The 20,383-nt window shown below is 44.0% G+C and overlaps 1 protein-coding gene across 1 annotated transcript in view; it reads right to left on the reverse strand.

Annotated features, from left to right (window-relative positions):
* Positions 1–19,067, reverse strand: part of SMIM13 (small integral membrane protein 13) — a 104,922-nt gene extending 85,855 nt beyond the window's left edge. The window contains exon 1 of the mRNA XM_086965245.1: positions 18,770–19,067. Coding sequence (XP_086821371.1) covers positions 18,770–18,845 — 76 coding nt within the window. The 5' untranslated portion in view covers positions 18,846–19,067. The remainder of the gene's footprint in view (positions 1–18,769) is intronic.
* Between the last annotated feature and the right edge of the window lie 1,316 nt (positions 19,068–20,383).

A 20,383-nucleotide genomic window follows, 5' to 3' on the forward strand; every position in this document is an offset into this window, starting at 1 on the left:
TCGGGCTGTCTTTCTGCATGGCTGCCTAGCCATAGGCCCCAGCTGCCGCCGGATAAGGAGGCGGCAAACTCCAAACTCCTTCTTCAACGAGTGGGTAACCCTAGGCCTGGATAGCTGTATACCGGCTAGGCTGGGAGGGAAATCCCGCAGGCCATCTAACCCTTGGTTCAGTGACTCACTAGTCACAGCCAAAAAGGGCTGCAAGCATCTGGAACGTGCTTGGAGACGCGCTTATGATAGGGTGGCAAAAAGTGAATATCAAGTCACCATTAAACAGAATCATAAGCTTGTTCAGCGAGCTCGAGCGGAGTTTGTGGCCAATAAAATCCTGGCCAGTACCAACCCTGCCAAGACGATCTTCTCCGTGCTGAAGGGCATGAAGAGCGGTGGCACTACGGGGTTCTCATCGATCTCCTCCGATCAGTAGTGCAACGAGCTGGCTCGGTACTTTGTGAACAAGGTCGAAAAGATTTACCTAGGATTACCCACCACGACTTTACCCCCTAAGATGGGGGGTTTAGGGGCCATATGTTCTATCGGGGAAAATACCCTGTCTTCCTTTCCTCCGCTGTCACAGTTGAAGTTTGAGGCCCTCTGTCTGAAGATCAAATCGGGTTCGCCGACCGATCCGTTGACACCTGCTCACTTCAGTCAGTTCCACACTTTCATCTCCCCGCTGAATATTGACTTGGTCAATCTTTCTTTGGCATCAGCTTCCGTACCGAGGGCATGGAAACATGCTAAGGTCACTCCGCTGCTAAAGAAACCTTCCCTGGACCCTGCGGAGTCAGCCAATTTTCGCCCTATTTCCCAACTGCTGTTTTTGGCGAAGGTGGCTGAATCGCACGTAAATTCCATTCTTTCCAAGTTTACTGAGCAGAATGCCATCCTTGACCCATCTCAGCATGATTTCCGAGCTCACCACAGCACTGAATCTGCGTTGCTGGTAGTTACGGAGGCTATACGGGCGAACTTAAATGACAGAGACTCAGTGGCCTTGGTCCTTCTGGACCTAAGTGCCACTTTTGATACCGTCTCCCATGCGATACTTTTAAGACGCCTGCAGGAAATAGCCATTAGGGATGCAGCTCTGAATTGGCTCCGGTCTTTTCTGGAGGGAGGGGGGAGGGGGGGGGATTTCTTTTCAAGTTCTTGTGTGTCCTTTCCACTCCCAAGAGCTTGCCTTGCATCAGGGTTCAGTGTTAAGCCCCCTACTGTTCAACATCTACGTCTGGCCTTTGGCCGCGTTGGTGAAGGGAAGGGGTTTATCAGTGGTGTTGTACGCTGACGACACCCAGCTGGTGATCGCGTTTTCCAAAAAAAGGTGCACTAATTTGACCAAGTTTAAAGAGGATCTCTCAGCTGTTGCGGACTGGATGGCTTTAAACTGTTTGCAGCTGCACACCAGTAAGTCTGAGATCCTATTGTTTGGGAAGATCGAGGGTTGTGGTCCCAGCAATGCTGGCAGGACCGCCTGAAACATGCCCCCCTGCCTAAGGAGACAGTGAAAAATCTAGGTCTTTGGTTTGATAGTGGCCTGACGTTTGACGCCCAATTCTAGGTTGTGGCTGGGGCTCGTTTTGGGCTTTGCGTGGCTTGAAGCCGCTGCAGGTTTTTTTTCCTTCAAAAGTAAGCCAAACCATTACTCAGGCTACAATCCTGTCAAGACTGGATTATGGTAACTGCCTCTACTTGGGCGCAAACAAGGCTAGTGTTAAGCGTCTTCAGAATGCAGCTGCTCGCATCCTGGTGGCCCTTCCTAAATCATGCTCTGTTTCTCACATATTTCGTAAACTCCACTGGTTGCCTGTGGAGAAGCGCATTCAATTTAAGGGCGCTCTGTTTGGCATATAAGATCTTGTCGCTTCAGGCACTCGTGGGGTTGGCTGGTCTGTTAGAGGTCTACATGCCACGGTGTCCTTTGTGATCCGCCGACTCAGCGCTTGTCTGCAGCCCTTGTCTCTTGACAGCCAGAGCGGGTGGACGCTCCTTTCGCAGCCTGGCCCCGCAACTCTGGAACTCGCTTCCTGTTTCCATCAGTTATCCAAAACCATCTTCCTTTCCGGAAAGCCATAAAGACCTGGCTCTTCCCTGTATAATCCATCTGCTTTCTGGTTCTTGCCTTGGAGTCTGTGGTTTGCGCTGGGACGCCCTGTTGCTGGGGCAGCTATGCGCATTACAAATTCAACAAAAAAAAAATATATACATTTTTCCACAAAAACTGAGTAAGGCAAACAAAATGTAAAGCCGTAAATAAAATTAAAGATTCAATGTTCACATTTCTTATTTCATAATTTGTGTATTGGTTTGATATTTACTTTTTCTGTTTTGTTTTTGAAGTTCAAAATCGTAGAAATGTCTTATATGTCCGTCCCTGGCTTCCAGTACTGATTCAGTGGGAGGGGGGGGGGGGTCAACAGAAGTCAAAAAGGATAGGAGCCGCTGCACTAGAACAAGCAGACTTGCACACAACACACTCTCCTAGTACCCCAAAAATCAGTACTGACTAGCATTATGAGGTGACGCTCTGTCACATTAGCACATTGTCTGGCAGGCGATGTGGCGGTCCCACGGCAGTATGGTTTAAAGACTCACTGTGATCCTTAAACAGCACCGCTGCGGGACAGCCAGTGCACGTTCCTGCAATGGAAGAAATGCACCATGTTGTGCATTCCTTCATGTGCAGGAACTGGGAGTGCAAAACTACAGCAGGGGACACAACAGGTGCCGCCCTGCAGGCATCCCGTGCACAGGGGCAAGAGGGGGCCTTGCAGGACCCCTTTCTTTCCTCACTACCGGCAGCATAGAGGAAAAACATCTGGCAGTGAGGAAAGTCGTTATATTTTTGCCAGTGTCTCAGGGCACCATCAAGCCTATTTCGGCCATCTCCGATCCCTGGCAGTTGCAGGGGTGCAATGGCAGCCCGACCGCCCTAGTTGTGATAGGGTGGTCAGAGTGCTGGTGCAGCGGTTGCTGGACTGTCACGTCCCCGCGAGTCTGGCGGTCAAGGACCGCCAGATTCGTAATCAGGCCTTTCGTGTTTTCTGGTTGAGAGGTTCCCGAAAACCATGCTATGGCGATACATTTTTTTCAAGTTGTTGCTCAGACCACGACAAAATCCCCCCCCTCTATGTCGCTAATTAAAACCAGCAAAAGCTCTGTACACCCTTAAATAACAGCAAGTCCAGCACAACATGGTCTTTTTCTTCTCCTTCGTTCCACTGCTTTGGGCTTCACAGTTGTCCATCATGGACTATATCGCACATTCATGTGAGCAACTGTGTCAGAATAAATACATGGTCAATAAAGAGTTTGAAATGCTCTTTCAGAGATATGTTTTTTGCATTTAAGGTAGGAGGGTAGGGTGTGGTATTTCGCTGAGCAATCATAGGTTAGTCACAACTGCAAGTTGGTCTTTTAAGAAGCGCGATGTAAAGCAATGCACTCAAGGACACGATCAATTAGGGTCATGAGTTACATCACCAGTAGAGCCAGTTCTTCAACCCAAGTCAATTACAACTGATGTAACTGAGACACAGGCCAGTAAACACATTACATAGGCCTTGCTGTTTCACTTGACGCCACTGTCATTCAGATAGCTGAACAGAAATGGTAGGAAACAAAACATAAGCATTGACAAATTCAATAGATCTGGGTATTAATGAGTTAATGCAAGTAAACAAAGGTATGCACAGACACTCATTTCATGGGCTGTGTGTACAAGTTAAGTTTAGCACATTAAAGCTTGCCCAGCTGGCTGTCGCAATGTTGGGAAAAGTGAAGCAAAAGGATTATTTTCTTTACAGAATGCATATAGGAGATAAATGACTACATTTGACAAACTGGTCAGATGTAAAATAGTCTCTCCAGCTTTCCAACAGAAGCACTTTCTGGGAGGCAGAATGATACCCAAAACAACCATTTCCTGCTGTTGCAGGAGGCCAGATAGTTATACTACTCTGGATGGAGCTAAAGCCCACTCTTTGGCCCCGATTCCCAGTTTGTCAGATGAAGATGCTATTTATCGCACCTGATAAACAATGATATTGTGGGGTTTGTCATTTAACGAGTGAGATAAATAACATCCATCACAGGTTTTGGGAGAATAACATTAGGAGTTTGGTGCATGGATGGCACTGTACATACTGTACACTTTTCCCCTGTTAAATTCTGTCAAGTTTGACCTGCCGAAATTTAACGGAGGGTGAGATATTTAACTCACCTGGCAATTACTGGATGTGGTAAATGCCATCCAATTCAGGATGGAAAACCTGGTGCAAACAGGGATTCACTCAGGGGGTCAAAAAAGTCTGACCAACTTGTAATCAGGACCTACTTGATAACAATACACCAAAGACAGCTGCATTGTCAACCTAGTCCTAAATACAAATAGGCAACAGCAACCAGAAGCACAAATAGCACCCACAATTTAACACAACATGCAAGTTACAAACATTCCCTGTCTCTCCAGACTATGGATTACCAAAATGTGCATATATAGAGAGGCTTTTGGACAGCAAGCCTCATTGATTGGTCTTTTGAATTGTCCTTCACATGTTGCTTCTAATCACCACAGCACACCACATGGGGCGGGGAGGCGGCCAACTTTACCCATTAGTTTCCTTCACTTTGACTGTATACGGCCTGTAAACATTGTTAATATTCTAAAAATAGCTCCTTTCTCTACGGTAACAAAGCTGACTCAAAATGCATCTTTTTTTAATCTTTAAAAAACTGCTATTTGTCTTGCCTACACTGCAGGTGATTTAGTTTACACCTCCTTTTATAGTTGCTCTTATAAAGTACGGAAGTGGGAGAGAGGCGGAGCCAAGATGGCCGATTGAGCGGATGTGCTCAATTTAAGCTGTGGTCAACAGCATAAAGGAACTCCTTTGACCCTGCTGACTGGATGTCTGCCTCGAGGTGCTCCTCCCCAGCCGCTTTGTTCTGCTGGACTCTGGGGCCTTGCTGACGGACACTGTGGGGGCGGCAGGTTTGGGATCGAGATGGAGTCTGCGGAAGGCACATTGCTGACCGACACTGTGGGGGGTGGCAGGTTTAGGTTCGCAGATGGATACTGCGGAAGGCATATTGAGTGCACATACTCGTCACTTAAGGGACCAGGAACGTTACATACAACAACAAGAAATGAAAACTGAGGACAAGGAGGATTGTTCCCGGAAAAATAATGTGAGCATTCTTAGTATGCCGGAGGGAACTGGGATGACACTGGTGGAACTGTTTTTGGAGGACTGGCTTCCTACGGTGCTACCAGATCTAAATGTGGAGGGAGCATTGCATGTTGATCGTGCTCATAGAGCTCTTGACAGCAAGCCCAAACCTGGATGCTCCTCCCTGCATGCGGAATGCGCGCATGTTGCGCTACAGAGATAAGGTTCAGATCCTGGCACCGGCGCTTATGCAGGGAAAAATAGAGTACAATGGTGTTACACTTTCTTTTTATCCAGATTATGGTATGGTCACTCAAACAAAGAAAACTAAAGTCATTCTTTGAAGTTAAAAGAAAGTTGAGAGATAAAGGGTGGGACTATGATTTGCTCCCTCCAGTCTCTTTGAGAATTGACTGGAAGGGAAAGAGATATTTTTTCAAACAACCGGAGGAAACTATGCAGTTTGTTGAAAATCATTGATCACTTATAGTCGCCACTTTTTAACAAGCAGGAAAAGAGGATCAGGTTGAATGTAAGGAGATGGTTTAATCGCTCTGCTATATTACTGAGGGGATCCATATGACGTATGATTGAGACCCATATGACATATGATTGAGATCAAGGGGAGGGTTGACCGGAGCGGAAAAAAGGCAAGCTGAGTGTTCTGCTTCTAGGATGTTTGTTGTAAAGAGTGTTGCTGTCTCTGGGAGAACTCACACTCCGAATCCTGAGAACGTCAGGCTGTTCAAGGGGAGTTTGATTGCATTCAAGTTAGGGGGGAGGGGGGTGTTCATAGCGATTACTGTGGAGGCCAAGTTGGGGTAGGCCACCTGGGTAGTGAGAGAAGATTTATTGACCTGTGTCCATGTAGAAGGGGGGGCGACCACTATTTTGCAGAAATAATTTGATTCAATTGAAGATGCAGATAGGTGAATTGATTTCAAATCATGGGAGGTGGTAATGGTCTGGTCTTGGGATGCAAAGTATATTCCACACCCTATTAAGCGACAGAAAATATAGTCTTACACTCGTAGGCAGTAAATAAAAATACTTATGTTACAGGAGACACATTTGCTGCCCAGAGTAGCTGACAAACTGTGGGCTAAACTCCTGTCTTTTTGAGGGACTGACTAGGGTTTTGGCCCCCTATGCTCACTATAATAATATCTGGAAGGGAGATCATAATTTTAAATTGGATGAGAGTTGGATAGCTCCAGGCAGGTATAGCGACCGCTAGGTAGAAATCTAAGGCACGACTGGAAACTATTGATATGTTACGTTTGGTGGAGATGAGGAGGGTAGACCATGGCCGTACTAGGGGATATTTCTTTTACTCCCCACCCCATGGCACGTTCTAGAGGATCGACCATCTGTTGACACACCCCGAGCAAGCAATTGAGTTTGAAATGGTAAAGTATCTGGACTATAAATTGTCAGATCATGACCCCCGATGGCCATGCTGCACTCTCAAGCCCTTGCTAATTCACCTCTTTTATGAAGATTTCCTAGTCATGCATTTTCGTTATGCCAAAGCCTAGCCGTGATGTAACCAACTGTGAATCATATTGTCCCTTATCTATGATTAATGTGGATGCTAAGCTGTTGGGAAAGATGTTATCTCATCGCTGGTCTAAAGTGGCTGGGACGCTAGTCCACCATGATAAGCCATGGTTTGTGGGAGGACACACTACCACTACTACTAAGAAAAACATTCCTTCCATTGGAACAGGCCCAGAAGGGGATGGAACCCTGTGGATTTGCGAGCTTGGATGTACATAAAGCTTCGATACAGTAGACTGGCGCTACATGATGGTCGTGAAGAAGAAGGACAATCTGGAAGATACTCATCTCAAATGGGTACAATTACTTTATACTGAAAGCCGAGCCAGGGTGAGAGTGGACAACAGGTTCCCAGGCGGTTGGATGGTAGGCGGGGCACTAGACCGGGTTACCCGTCTCCATTGATATTCGCCTTAATTGTTGAGCCACTCGCAAGGCTAATACAAGCTTGGTGAGAGGGAGGAATGATTGGAATGCAAAGTGAAATTATACCTTTGTATGCAGATTACATCTTGTTGACCTTGAGGAACCCTGAAAGGCTGCGGCCCGCAGTATATAGGACTATCAGGGAAAAGGGGCCCCACTCCGGATTTATGCTAAACACAGACAAGTCGTCATGTATCCGATAAAGGTGCCGAGGATAGAAGAGGGGAAATTTTGCGATATCAGATTGCAGAGTACACCTATTAAATATCAGGGAGCGCATTTCAGCTGAAGTTCAGGGGAAGTGTATGAGGCCAATTTAGGGAATATATTGAAAACTGTGGAATTAAGCGTTCAGCTCTGGTTAAAGTTCCATTTGTCTTTAATGGGAAGAATAGAGGTCAGTAAAATGATTCTTCTTCCTCTGATACAGTTTGTTCTACAGCCTATGCCACTGCGAATACCGGAAACATGCTTCAAACGATTGGATGAGTTACTTCGCTTATTATACAGGGGTACAGGATGAGCACATAATAGTTTAAAAGTGTTGCAAATGCCATGGGACAGCAGAGGATTGCAGGCCCTACATTTTAGAAGCTACTACCAGGAGTCCCACTTACAGCAGATCACTGAGTGGTTCATGGAACCAGGCACTGACCCTGTGACAGGTATGTTGGCTAGATTGGTAAGGCCACATGAGCGGTTCGCTCTAACATAAATTCATCAGAGAAACAAATTCACTCCGAACACAATTTGGTACACTGTTTGATATATGGGAACAAGTAAGGTAAAATACGACCGATACTTATATTTACAGCAACTGGCGCCATGGCTGACTCATATTAGTCCTGTGATGCCGGAGTTTATTCGATGTGAAAGGGTAGATAATACTCCACGCACTATAGGGGGATCTGTAGGAGGTTGGGCGATGTTCCACTTTCTGCACTAAATGGGATTTGATGGGCAGCAATTTTCTAACTTATGGGCGGGGTTGGCTGCTGCTATTCGTAGAGCCAGGGAAGGGTTCTCGCAAGAACCGGACACACACATTATCAACCAGGCCTTGCCAGATATTGGGGCGGGGGTAGGGTAAACTTATAAGCAGATTCTACTTATTGTTTTTATCTAAGGAAACACTTTGATTGAACACATTGCAGTTGCAATGGGAGGATGATCTAGGTGAACCACCGAGGGACAATGAGTGGAAGACTAGATGAGAAATTTCAGACGAGTGTCCCATAATGCGAGGCATAAATTGATCCATTTTAAAATGCGTGCACAGGAATTGAGTTACCCCCAATTGTTACACAGGTTGGATCCCACTAAATCAGATGTCCATAGTGTAAACATTTTTACAATAAAAAAATAATAATAATGTTTTGCCGTTTATATGACAATAACACTTTTCCAAACAAGCATATTATTCTGATTACAATGATCTTATGTTCAGTCGACCAGGATATACAATCATTTACCACAGATTATTAGTATTACTCTGTTTGGTATTCAACCATTGTTCACAAATTGCAGATGTCATCGTCATTCCTACAAACATTGGTAACAATAACTGTAAACGTACTCCCCGCCGTCCCTGTCCCTCCCTCTCCCCCTGGGTCATGGGTGGTCATGTATAATTTAGAGCTCGGAGACTTAGGCATTATGGGTTACCTCAACTAACTATGGTATTCTCGGACGTGTGCGAAACCATTGGTGAGCGTGCTGTGTCGATCTCTAACTGAGAGGCACTCGGAGAAAGCCCCTCTGTCTCTGGGGGACCCGTCTCCTTGGATAATTCTGTGAGCATTAAGCGCCAGGCCCTCAGATCATCCTCAAGCTTGCCGTCCCTCCTGACCTTCTGCATCCGTATCACCTCCGCGGTGGCCCACTCCAGCACATCTTTGATCCATTTCTTATGTGTGGGCAGTTCTGAGCTTAACCAATGAATTGCTACTCGTCTTTTTGCTAAGACGAGGCCCAGTTGCACAAACCTCCTAGTGAGCTTTTTAGTTTTGGGCGTAGGCAGTAACCCCAGCACTACTCCTTTAATAGTGACTGGTTTGATCCATCCCGTTACAGTAAACAGGGTATCAATAACAGCCCGCCAATATCGCACCAGATCGGGGCAGTCACACAACATATGGATAAAATGTGCATCCGAGCGTCTACATCTAGGACATGTGTCTGCTCAGTCCGGATATATTTTATGTAGTACTCGGGGAGTGAGGTATGTCTGGTGCATCACATTATATTGGGTTGATTTGAAGCTTGCATTAGAACTTATTTGTTTGACCCCCTCATGTACTTTCTGCTACTGCGCTTTGTAAGGGGTTCCCCCATTACATTGTGCCATTTCACATGTATCAGAAGGGGAGCAGCGGGGGTATCCTCCATTAATGCTTTATTAATGTGAGAGACCAACCTTCTTGTCCCAGCTAACAAGGTCACCATCCGCAGTACCATTGTGAACTGTGGTTCCTGTGGGAATGCCGGACATATTTCTCTGGCTACGGCCGAGATCTTGGCATATTGCAAAAACTGCCCACTACCCAGCTGGAAGGTGCGGTCTGTGTCCTCTCTGGTGACAAACCGCTCCTCAACGTACAGGTCTCCCATCCTAAGGCAACCTCCCTCCTTCCATTTGCTAACATTCATTGTTTGCCCTATCTGCTTAACCTTTTCGCTGCGGCGCGATTTTACCGCTATGCGGTAAAGAAAAGAACAGGGCGGGCCGTGACAAACCCCAGCCGTCATCAGCACACGCCCACCGCGGGGCGTGACGGCTGGGGTTCGTCACCAGCATGGGAGGGGTTAAAGGGCGTAATCGCCCACAACCGAACATTCGGAGCGTATGGCGTTCGAGTACTTTTCGCACTACCCTTCCCCAGACCAATGCAACGTGACGTATGTACATAGTGTAAACATAATGTTGGGACACATATACATATGTGGTGGAAATTCCAGGGGTTTCGATGAGTTTTGGGAGGGTGTTATTAGTAAGTACCTTGCAGGACTTGACAGAGTTACCTTTATAATGTTCCATTCAGGTATGCTTACTGGGATTGTTGTTGTGTGCGAAGACGACTAAACATTCTGTAAAAATCGCCAAACTGGGGATAGAAACTGCAGAGAAATGTATAGCAAAATTTTGGATTACATCTAAAACTCCTAAACATGGGTGTTGGTTACGAAAATATATACAGTGGCTATGAGCGGAGTGTGGTGTACTGTGTAAAATAGTTTGAACTGCGCAAGGACCGGATGATTTGGGACTAATAAAACTTCAGCAAATGTTAGATGATTTAACACTGACACCAGCAATTGTACCAACCAATATTGGAGTACAGGTTATTCTTAGCCTGCAACATGTAGTGCAATTTGTTGTTACTGCACTTTATAGTCTGCGTCTAAAATACTATCATTGAATACTATTGTATAACTACGAATACATGTATAATTCGCTTTCATGTCTCTGTGGACAGGGGTCAGGGTGGGAACTGATGTCTCTACTGTTCTGAAGTAAACCTAATAAAAAAAATGTTTAAGATAATAAAGTGGGCAACTTACATTGTAGCTGCCTGCATTTTGAGTGCATAGTTAGGGCCTTATTTATTCTCATTTCCCACAAATAATGATACATTGCTGGCTAAAATTAAAGGCCTGTTTTAAAAAACAGTTAGTAAAACGCCACATCAGTGATTATTTTAATTTAAAATTTGCACTGCAAGCATTTGGTGGCCACCTTTAGAATGCAGCATGTTTTTTCTATTTACGTGTGTGCCACTTTGTCAGAACCCCGTTTAAATCACCAAAGGCAGGCAGGAGCTACTGGGCCCAAAAGGCCTTTTAGATGCCCCAGGACCTATCCTACTATAGATCCTAAGCAACTGGCCCAAGTACCCCTTCAGCCTGTCTCTCAGTGGAGTTGCAGGTCGAGCAGTCTACAGTAGTTCTTTTTAGATCACACAAACTATGCTACAAAATCAACCTTTGATTTTAACGTGGCCGAGGCACAGGAGACTCGCTGTTTATTAACAGGTTTATCATTTACCAGCAACTACCTTAATTTTAGGCTTTCGTCTACTCGCTCATTTTGAGTGTAAGGTGGTAATGCAGATTTTAAAAGCATTCCAGCGCCACCTCACACAGGTCTTTAGAAACTCCAGATGAAATATCTTCTGCCTTTGTTTTGCCTGGGGCATCCCATTACCAGGTGATCACTGGTTAGCGGCATCTAAGATAAAGGGTGAGTCTCTCAATCAAGCCTGTTGTTTGGGCCTATTAAGGCCTTGGGCCAGAACACCTGCCCCAGCAAAGGCAAGTCACACCGCTGACAGGAAGAACTGAAAATAACACAATGAATCGTCAACACATGAAAGAAACAATCCTCACGTGAGACCAAGAAATTGCCCATAAATATGTGCTGCTCATTTGTCACACCTGGATGGACCCTAAAGGATTTATATTGCTAACTGTAAGCAATTTATGCCCGGTGCTGCTCCACTGGTGTTCCAGGGTGGCCTCAACAGTCATTTTATCTGGACACCTGTAACCAACACTTGGAATGCACCCCAAGTACTGTTCCTGAAGGTTATATTTGGCGCTTATCCTGGCTGGCTGTTATCAGTATATACCATTGAGAACTCCACGGTCACTCTTAGGTGAACCCAAAAGGCATTTATTGGGCTGGATGTTATAACTGCATATCATGTGCTGCTTCTTTGTCACTGCTGGAGACTGTGCCTGGCATCTTTCCTCATTGCTGTAACCAGTGCATGACAATGGGCTCTTTTGTCATACTTGGGTGCACACAATGGGCACTTATCTGGATACCTGTATGTGATCAGTGCATGTAATGTGCTGTGCCTCTGTTACTCTTTCAGACTGTAGTTTGCATTTATGCTATTCGCACACATAATTATTTGCAGTTGAATACTATTCAGCAGGCTGAGGGGAGACTGTACAACAGTCATTATGAATTCCAAAGTTATTTTATATTTCTTCCTAGGTCACTGAGCGGCATTGTGATTGCAGAAATGGTTCAAGTTAAGGATTTCACACAGACTGAGGGACGTGAAGTACCCCATTATTTGTGTTATAATGACAAGAAATGAAATGCTCGGGGAGGTTTGTAGCGGTGTTGAGTGCTTGTGCTGGGTAGATATGCCACTGCATGTGCTGTGTTGGAGGCACTGGCGGGTGGTTTTGGGTAGTTATCTGAAAGTCAAAAGGTCAGATTGGTGGTGGAGCCTTCCAAGTAGCTGCTCCTAGATGCATTGGGGCATGTACAAAATGGAAAATAACAGATCTGTGCTTACATCGAATATGTCTCAAAACCACTAGGCATTATTGTGCTTCATTATTAGGGTGCTTTACATTGTTACAAAATATTCTGAGTATTTCAAGGTTCTTAGATGAACTTAATACTTGGAAAAAGGGCAACACACTTAAGAGAAAGGTTATCCCCCATTTATGAAGAAATGTGTCCAACAAGCATGAAGGTTGCATCGCAAGTCAACTGGTGAGTTAATTAGGTGATCCTGAATTACTTTGGCTCGCCTCTTGAAACAGTCAACAGACAAAGAAGATAATAAATTTCCTTTTGCAAAGTCCACGCAAGACTACTGAGAAGTAATGGAGTGAAGAAGTCAAGTAGGACTACTAAGGAGCTAAAAAAGGGCAACAACAAGGCTTATATTCAATAACTATTGGCTTGCACTGGATTAAAGCCAAAGGTGGTTAAGATAAACGACTTCTGTAGCACTGCAAAACATCCATATTACATAAACCATTTCCACCAGGCTTAGGATGCCATAAATTCAAAACCCAGGTTAATAAGGATCACCTTATTAACCACAAATTGAGTGGGAGGGAACAACCTGCAAAATTCAGACACCATGGGGAAAAAAAGACCAGAACATTTCAAAATTAGCAATTAAATACTAGACAGATTATCAATCCTGTATTAACAAAATTGAGTCTACGCAGCTTGAGGGACCCTTGTTGAACCCTTCTTTGATAAAACAAGTACTCACAAAGAAAGCTAGTTTGTCCTTGGAAAGTTATGCTAAATTTGTTTTTTTTTTCATTTTACTGTTTTATTGCAAGCATATTAAACACATGCCTCCATATAAACGTGGAGGCCAAAAGTTTGCGATAAAAATGTTAAGAAAAAAAAATATGTATGTTATATTTGAAACATTGCAGACACTTCCTAGCCGACATGTACACTTACTAAAGGTATCGAAAGCCTTTCTATTTTTAAAGTACATCATAGGGAATACGAATCTTAGTGACGCAACACAAAAAATGCTATTGGATTCGAATTACTTTACCTGAAACCTTAGCTTAAGTATGCATATGTGTAAACAAGCATTTACAATGGAATAGGTCTCGCATTTACACAATTTTAAGCTATTGGCATTGTAAATGACGATCATAGCATCACTCAAAGTCTTGTGAGTCAGGGCAAATCACTTAATCACCCCTGTGCCCACGCTTTATAATTGTACAAATGTACATTAACAAGCATTTGCAAGATGAAAAAAGCCTTCTATGTAAGAGCTGTGAGATATAGAAACAGGAGGTCGAGATTGTCCTGGCTCCTTCGAAAGTGAAAGCGCGCACAGCGTGCTAAAAATAAACAAAGCATGTCGTCCTGCCTCAAGTAGGACAAACTCAATAATGATTATAGTGCTTACGGTGTAAGAACCGAAGTAAAGGGGCCAGTAGCCATGGGAGGAATCAAAGGTCGACATGGCAGTAATAAGGAGGGACTAACAAGCCTCATAATTAATCCGAAGACAGCATTTACAAAAGGACAAACACACAAGCCAATGAAAAATATGGGCGGGGTAGTGGGCGGGTCGTCTCTCCCATACTTAACTACCACAGATATTCCCTAGAGCAGCACTTGCGTGCTGACTCCAGGCTTGACCTAAAAAAATAAATGAAAAAAGAACAGGAATAAAGCATTGGCAAAATAAAGCATTAGATACTAAAGGTACCTTTTTTTTTTAAACGTACGTGTACAACTTAGTAGATAAAATGCTGTCACTCACAGTGCAAGGGCAAAAGGCTGAATTCGGCCAACTACAATATACTTTACATTATTGCGGTTGTAAGCAAAATATATTTTTCCCTGGTTTTGTGAGTTCTAACATGTACTCATTTAATGTAAGGTAGTGAGCTACTTCTGAATACTTACAACAACACGAATACTATTTTTTTTAGAAAGCACGTGCTCTTTTTCTAAATTCATTATTTAAAAGCATTACAACTATTGTTTCCTTATAGCGATGCATTATCCATTTATCTGGTAACGCTAGGTGTTTAACGTAACCTCCTTTCACCTCATGTTGCTATGCCAAATCGATACTGGGAGAATATTTTAACTAGTGAAGGTCAAAATGCAATGCAAGACCGTGGGTAAATATTTAAAAAAACAATACAAGCAAGTAGCAAAGATACACATTTTTGATTTGAAGTACAAATGTTAAACTTTTAACGTTTAATACACAATTTAAACAAAGCTCGAGAGCAAACAAAAAGTGGCCTTTTTACAAACTTGTTCTGGAGAACGTAAACTAGGATTTTTTTCTTTTTAAACATTCTTGCATGCCTTCGTGAACTGGCCCCAAGATATCTAAACTAGGAATATTCATATAGATTAGGGAAAAAAACACAAAGGATTGTGCTGTGTTTCCTCTCGGGAGTGGGATGTTTTGCGGCCAAGTCACATAGGCATGTAAACGAATATTCATGTACTACTCCTTTCCGCAATTATAAATACTTTCATAAATCGGCCCCTAAGGGTGGAAATTACTCCACTTATTAACAGTCCTCTTTTCAGTGACCTCAGCGCAGGCACCAACTAAAAGATGCAGCCCTACATTGCAAATATAAGGCTACCATTAAAAGCTACGCAGGTCAGAAAGTTTGCAAACAAAACTTCTTAACAAGCACTTCTGCGTATTAACAAAGAGATTCCGTAGATCATGATCTTCTATCCGGTAAAACACATCATACTAATCGTCAGGCCTTTTCTACAGGTCCTGGAGTAGTCAGTGGCTAGTGGACAGATTCTGGTCCGAAACCTATGTAAATGGTGTCCCAGGATCTTCGGCCTCATTACACAACTCATTAGTTGCAAAGTATTCCTATTTGTTGAAAATCCAAAGGCATGCATGGTCCATTAATTAAGATTTCAATCTAAGACGCCATGAGGTTCAGAAGTAGATGTGACAAGAAATAACTCGGAGGCATTTCTTTGAAAAGGATTGCTCAAATAAATATGTGTATAACCAATAGTCCTAGCACTTTCTATTACAGAGAAACAGCCTCAAGCAGTTTTATGGCGTTTATGCAGTAATGCTCTATAATTAAGAATAAAATGGAGTGTACCGTACTTTATTATCCTACTGATAACAGATCGTGAGGTCACAGAGGTCCTCGGAAACCTTTAGTTGTCACTACTTTTACTATGACTTGATTTTCAGCTCCAGGCATTAGTACACAAAACCAGACGGAATGTTATCAATTTATTAAGTTTGCTAAGATTCATTTGGTCTCTGTCCTACTTTCGCAGAGCCTCTTGTTAACAGGTGAGACAACTCTGTGGGTTTGAGTTCAAGAAGTTGAATCACCACAAACCAAATCATGTTTGTATAACGTAATAACACACCACCACACTAAAGCAAGTTTAGCCTCCTAACCACAGAAAAATCACATGTTTATAAATCCAAATACCTGGTCCAATTTAAAATTTCCTGTGGCTATTTGAAAGGGTTACCAGAGGCACTGGCCAGAATTCAATAGAAGACCAACAACTAGTCTACAGAGTCATAACAGAAACCGGGTGGCTTAACACCGCTCATAACTGTCTGGCACAGAGGCAAAATATAAAATGCTGGGATCTCCTTGGATTATGTGGTGAGATTCCCATATTCTATGGCCTTAGCCTAGAAGAGAGTCACTGAAGGGTGTCCCCTTTCCTTCACTGTGGGGACGTTCGTTCCACTCCTGGGCATACATAGAATGTTCCCAGTGTATCAAATATTAGGTACCTATATCTCATGGACGGCTGGCTACAGGCACAAATTTGAAATCACAGTAGCACCCACATGACACAGAATGTGTCTCATTTGCAATCAGTGAATGGAGAATAAGAATCAGATCAAAGCACACCTCCAGGGGCGTAACACAGGCCCCCGCCGTGCGGGGGGCGAGCTTTAGGGGGCACCTAAAGCTTGCCCCCTGCACAGCGGGGTCTGTGTTACGCCCCTGGAGGTGTGCACCCCCTCAGCACAGTACTCAGGCCTGAGAGCTCTCTGTGTACTTTACAGGGGGGCCCCCCTCAACTTTCGTTACGCCACTGCACACCTCTAAAATATTATACCTCCAGAATATCTGATAAACGTCTTTAAAACGTTTTCAAAAACAGGCCGACCATCCTCTTCCAACGGAACACTATCACAAGGTCAAAGTGAAAATGATAGCCCTTGCTTTGCTCTGTTACTACAAAAGAGGTGATGTGGGCTTTCACAACAATCAAAGGGGATGGTGCTAAAGAAGCATCGCAATCTCACAACAGTCACTGAATGTGTCCTGCATGTCCACTATTTTATAGATGTTTAGGTGCTACCCAGTTTAGTCTCAGGAAGGTGGCATGCAATTTATTCTGGGCTCCAGCACCCACTTCCTTGAGACATGAATATGACGAACCTTGCTCTTCCTTCCCCTAGTAAGACCAGTTCCGCGCAACACTGGGTTGTTTGCAGCTCTTTTCCAGACCTGGGCACAATAGCAGGGAGGTTCTAGTGCACTATGCTTAGTCACAGTCTTGTGGTGTTGCAGGGTGTGAGAGAGAGAGAATACATACCTACTCTGAGCTGGACTGCAGAGGTCCTTCGAAGTCCAAAGCAAAGACTTGGAGTTCACTATGGAGGGACATTTAAGGGGCACCAGTGAACAGGAAAGCTATTCCTCAAGTCCCATGAAACCAATACAGGACACCCCCTCACAAGCATTTCCATGTAGGCAGGGGATGGACAGAGCATAGACTCCCCAAGAGGGTTTATACTCCAGTCTCCAGGTAGTTGTTAACTTATCAGAAAGGGGAAGGCACAGATGTCTGTTCAGAGGTAAACAAAGTCCTTACTACCTACCTCGAAGGAGGGATTGGGGATAATTCCAAACTTATCTTGAAGAAGGTCTGCCAAGGCTGTCAAACCAGATAAACTTAATTGTATGTTTCCTGGTAGATCTCTGGCCTGAATGCATACTATACACTGCAATTTGTTAAGAGCATAAACTATTATAGGGTCTCAGAGGAGGAGCATCCATCCACAACGGCCATAATCCTTTGTGGGGGAACAACAGTGTTGGAGACAATGTGTCCACGCCAGAAACATCTTTTATACTATTATACCGCATACGGTCTCCAAGCGTTCCAAATGTCAGCACAACCGTCCATCATACACTGGAGTGGAAGGTTGCACAGGTGTACCCACAAGGATTAATAGCCGCTTTCAGAGGAATACAGGTAAAAGACCACTATTTCTGCTGATCAAACTGCCACTGACCTTCACTCATGATACAGCTTGGTGAGAGGAGCTACAGTCATCAGCCAATATAAGAAGGGGGTACACTTTGTATCTCAAGTTCAGACGAGCACTCTGCTGGATCTGACAAGTACATAATGAAGCAACCCACTAGTCTCAAAATGTAATGATACCGGACAACAACAAAAAATAATAACATACAGCGGTCAGTCCTCACTGCACAAAATAGAGAAAAGATGTCAAGTGGGCCACCCAGAATGATGACGCTCGTAAGACTGAAAAATAATTGACATTTACATCTCTCCACATACTCCTTTTTCTTCTAGGAAATATGTTGCCACTCCTGTAAGACTCATTATAACCGATATTTGGGGAGGGAACGTAGAGCGTTTGTAACATTTCGCACTGTCACAAAAGAGTTTTTTAATAACAAACGCCAGAAATGGATTCTACTTTAAAATAAAAAAAACACACTCCCCCTATACCAGTTGCCATAAATAAGAAACATAATTTGACAAGTGGGATTGGTGTGTATTTTTACAGTACTTGACTATCATTCAACGACAAAAGAAAATGGCAAGGAGGCGCACATTTACTTAAAAACCCTCCTTTTCTATAACAAAAACTAAACTCACTCAATAAAAACGAGGACAAATAGCTTGTAATGTGGGGCGCAACCTGCCCCCGCCCCCCCCTCTTTTCTGACACATTAAATGGAAGAGCAACACAATCATTCAATTCCACACTCCAGTCTCTAAAAGACAGCCAAACACCACCATGCAGAAGATGCTTAAGCTGCCCCATGTCAGGAGCTTTATAGTCACAGGGAGGTACAACTGTATTCCATGTTCATAAATACCTATATATTTTACACAATAGTTTGTACTTAAATTAACTTGTTTCCAAACATTCATTGGAAATCCCCAGGCTTGTCCCATAAACCAAAGTATCCACAGCAAAAAAAAAGCACCTACATTTAAAAAAGTACGTTATTTTTGTCCAAAATAATAACATCTAGTACAAAAAGAACTGTGACCGTCTTCGCCCATCACTCACCGCAGAGCATGAAGAGCAGCACACACAGCAATGTGGCCACGATCACCAACAGGGTCAATCCCACACTCTGCCACATCCTGCGGCCGCTCACCGAGGGGTTGAGGTACTGTCAGAGGGCCCGGGGAAACAAACTGCTCGTTCTAGCCGCCGCAGCAGGAGGCATCCCTCGCACTTGTTCTTAGAACCGGCTTTGCTGCATCTAACTGCGGCAGCAGCTGCTGCTCTGCCCCCGGCTCTGACGCGCTTCTCGGCGCCGTCACATCACAGCAGCCGCAGGAAGCAGCTAACAGCTCCAGTGTTGTGCTCCCAGCCGCCGGATGCACGCTGAGGTCAAAGAGAACTCGTAGAAACAAAAGAAGGACATTTGCCAAAGCGACAGCCATCTTGTAGTGGTGTCACGGTTACAAATAGAGTACTCCAATTTGAAGGTGGTGGGAAGACTTCGTGTGTTTTCCTATCACAGATGACACGGATTTGGAGGCTGTATTAAAAATTTGCGAACATTCGTGACAAGAATTTTCAATTCTATTAAGGACAACGGAGGTGAGGATTATGCTTTCTCAATTTCCTTGCTTTATTATAGCAGCAAATAAAAAACAATCTTTTTTATTCAGTAAACCATATAAACTACAAGTCCCATGACCCTACTGTCATGCTCAACTATAGAGACTGTGCCTATATAACTCTCCGCTGAGTCACACGCGTCCTCTTTCTTTGCGAAAACCGTAACAGTTAAAGTCCAACAGTCCAATACAACAGGATCATACACGCAGACCACGGTACTAGCATCCAGAAGATTCAGATAGATAGACGACCAAACGGGACCGATACCAGATCCGGTGGACCAACACTTGAACGAGAACTCCGGCGAAGAAAACACCAACTCTGGAGAAGGAAACACCCTTCGTGCTCAAGCTAAAGCCACGGGCTGCGATTTTAATTTGCCAATTGAATCTGAAAGGAAACAAAATTCCGTAGTAACAATCCTTCCTAAGTCTGTATTAAATATCCTAGAACACAGGGGGGAAAAACATAAGCCATAGCATACCAAAATATGTGAAAACCAACAATAAGTATGCGTCATGTAAATGAAGAAACACATTCAAACAATCACCGGGTGGGAAAATCCTTGCCTCCGTTGTCCTTAATAGAATTGAAAATTCTTGTCACGAATGTTCGCAAATTTTTAATTCTATATCAGGACCGGAGGCTCCGATTATGCTTGTTCAAAGCTGAGCCACCACCACGGATGCCACATCACCAATCGGTTTATAATAAAAAGCTTTAAATGTAGATTCCGCTGTCCAATCAGCTGTGTTCATGATATCAGAGAGACTCACTCCCAATGAAAAGGACTTGGACGCCATAGCGTCTCTGACCGAATGTGCACCAAATTTAGATATATCAATGCCTGCCTCACTCATGAGCCAACGTACCCACGTGCTAAGGTAGATGGAGTTACAGGTCGAAAAGGTTTTTGCAGTTCAATAAACAAAGGACCTTGCATGTCAACTCGAAAATCACACGTTCTTACCTCATACGCCTTGAGACATCGCACCACACATAACTTGGGATTATGTGGAAAGCTCGGGTAAGACACCGATGTAGCATTAC

Source organism: Lissotriton vulgaris, chromosome 4_1 (genome assembly GCF_964263255.1).
Source record: "Lissotriton vulgaris chromosome 4_1, aLisVul1.2, whole genome shotgun sequence".
NCBI lineage: Eukaryota > Metazoa > Chordata > Amphibia > Caudata > Salamandridae > Lissotriton > Lissotriton vulgaris.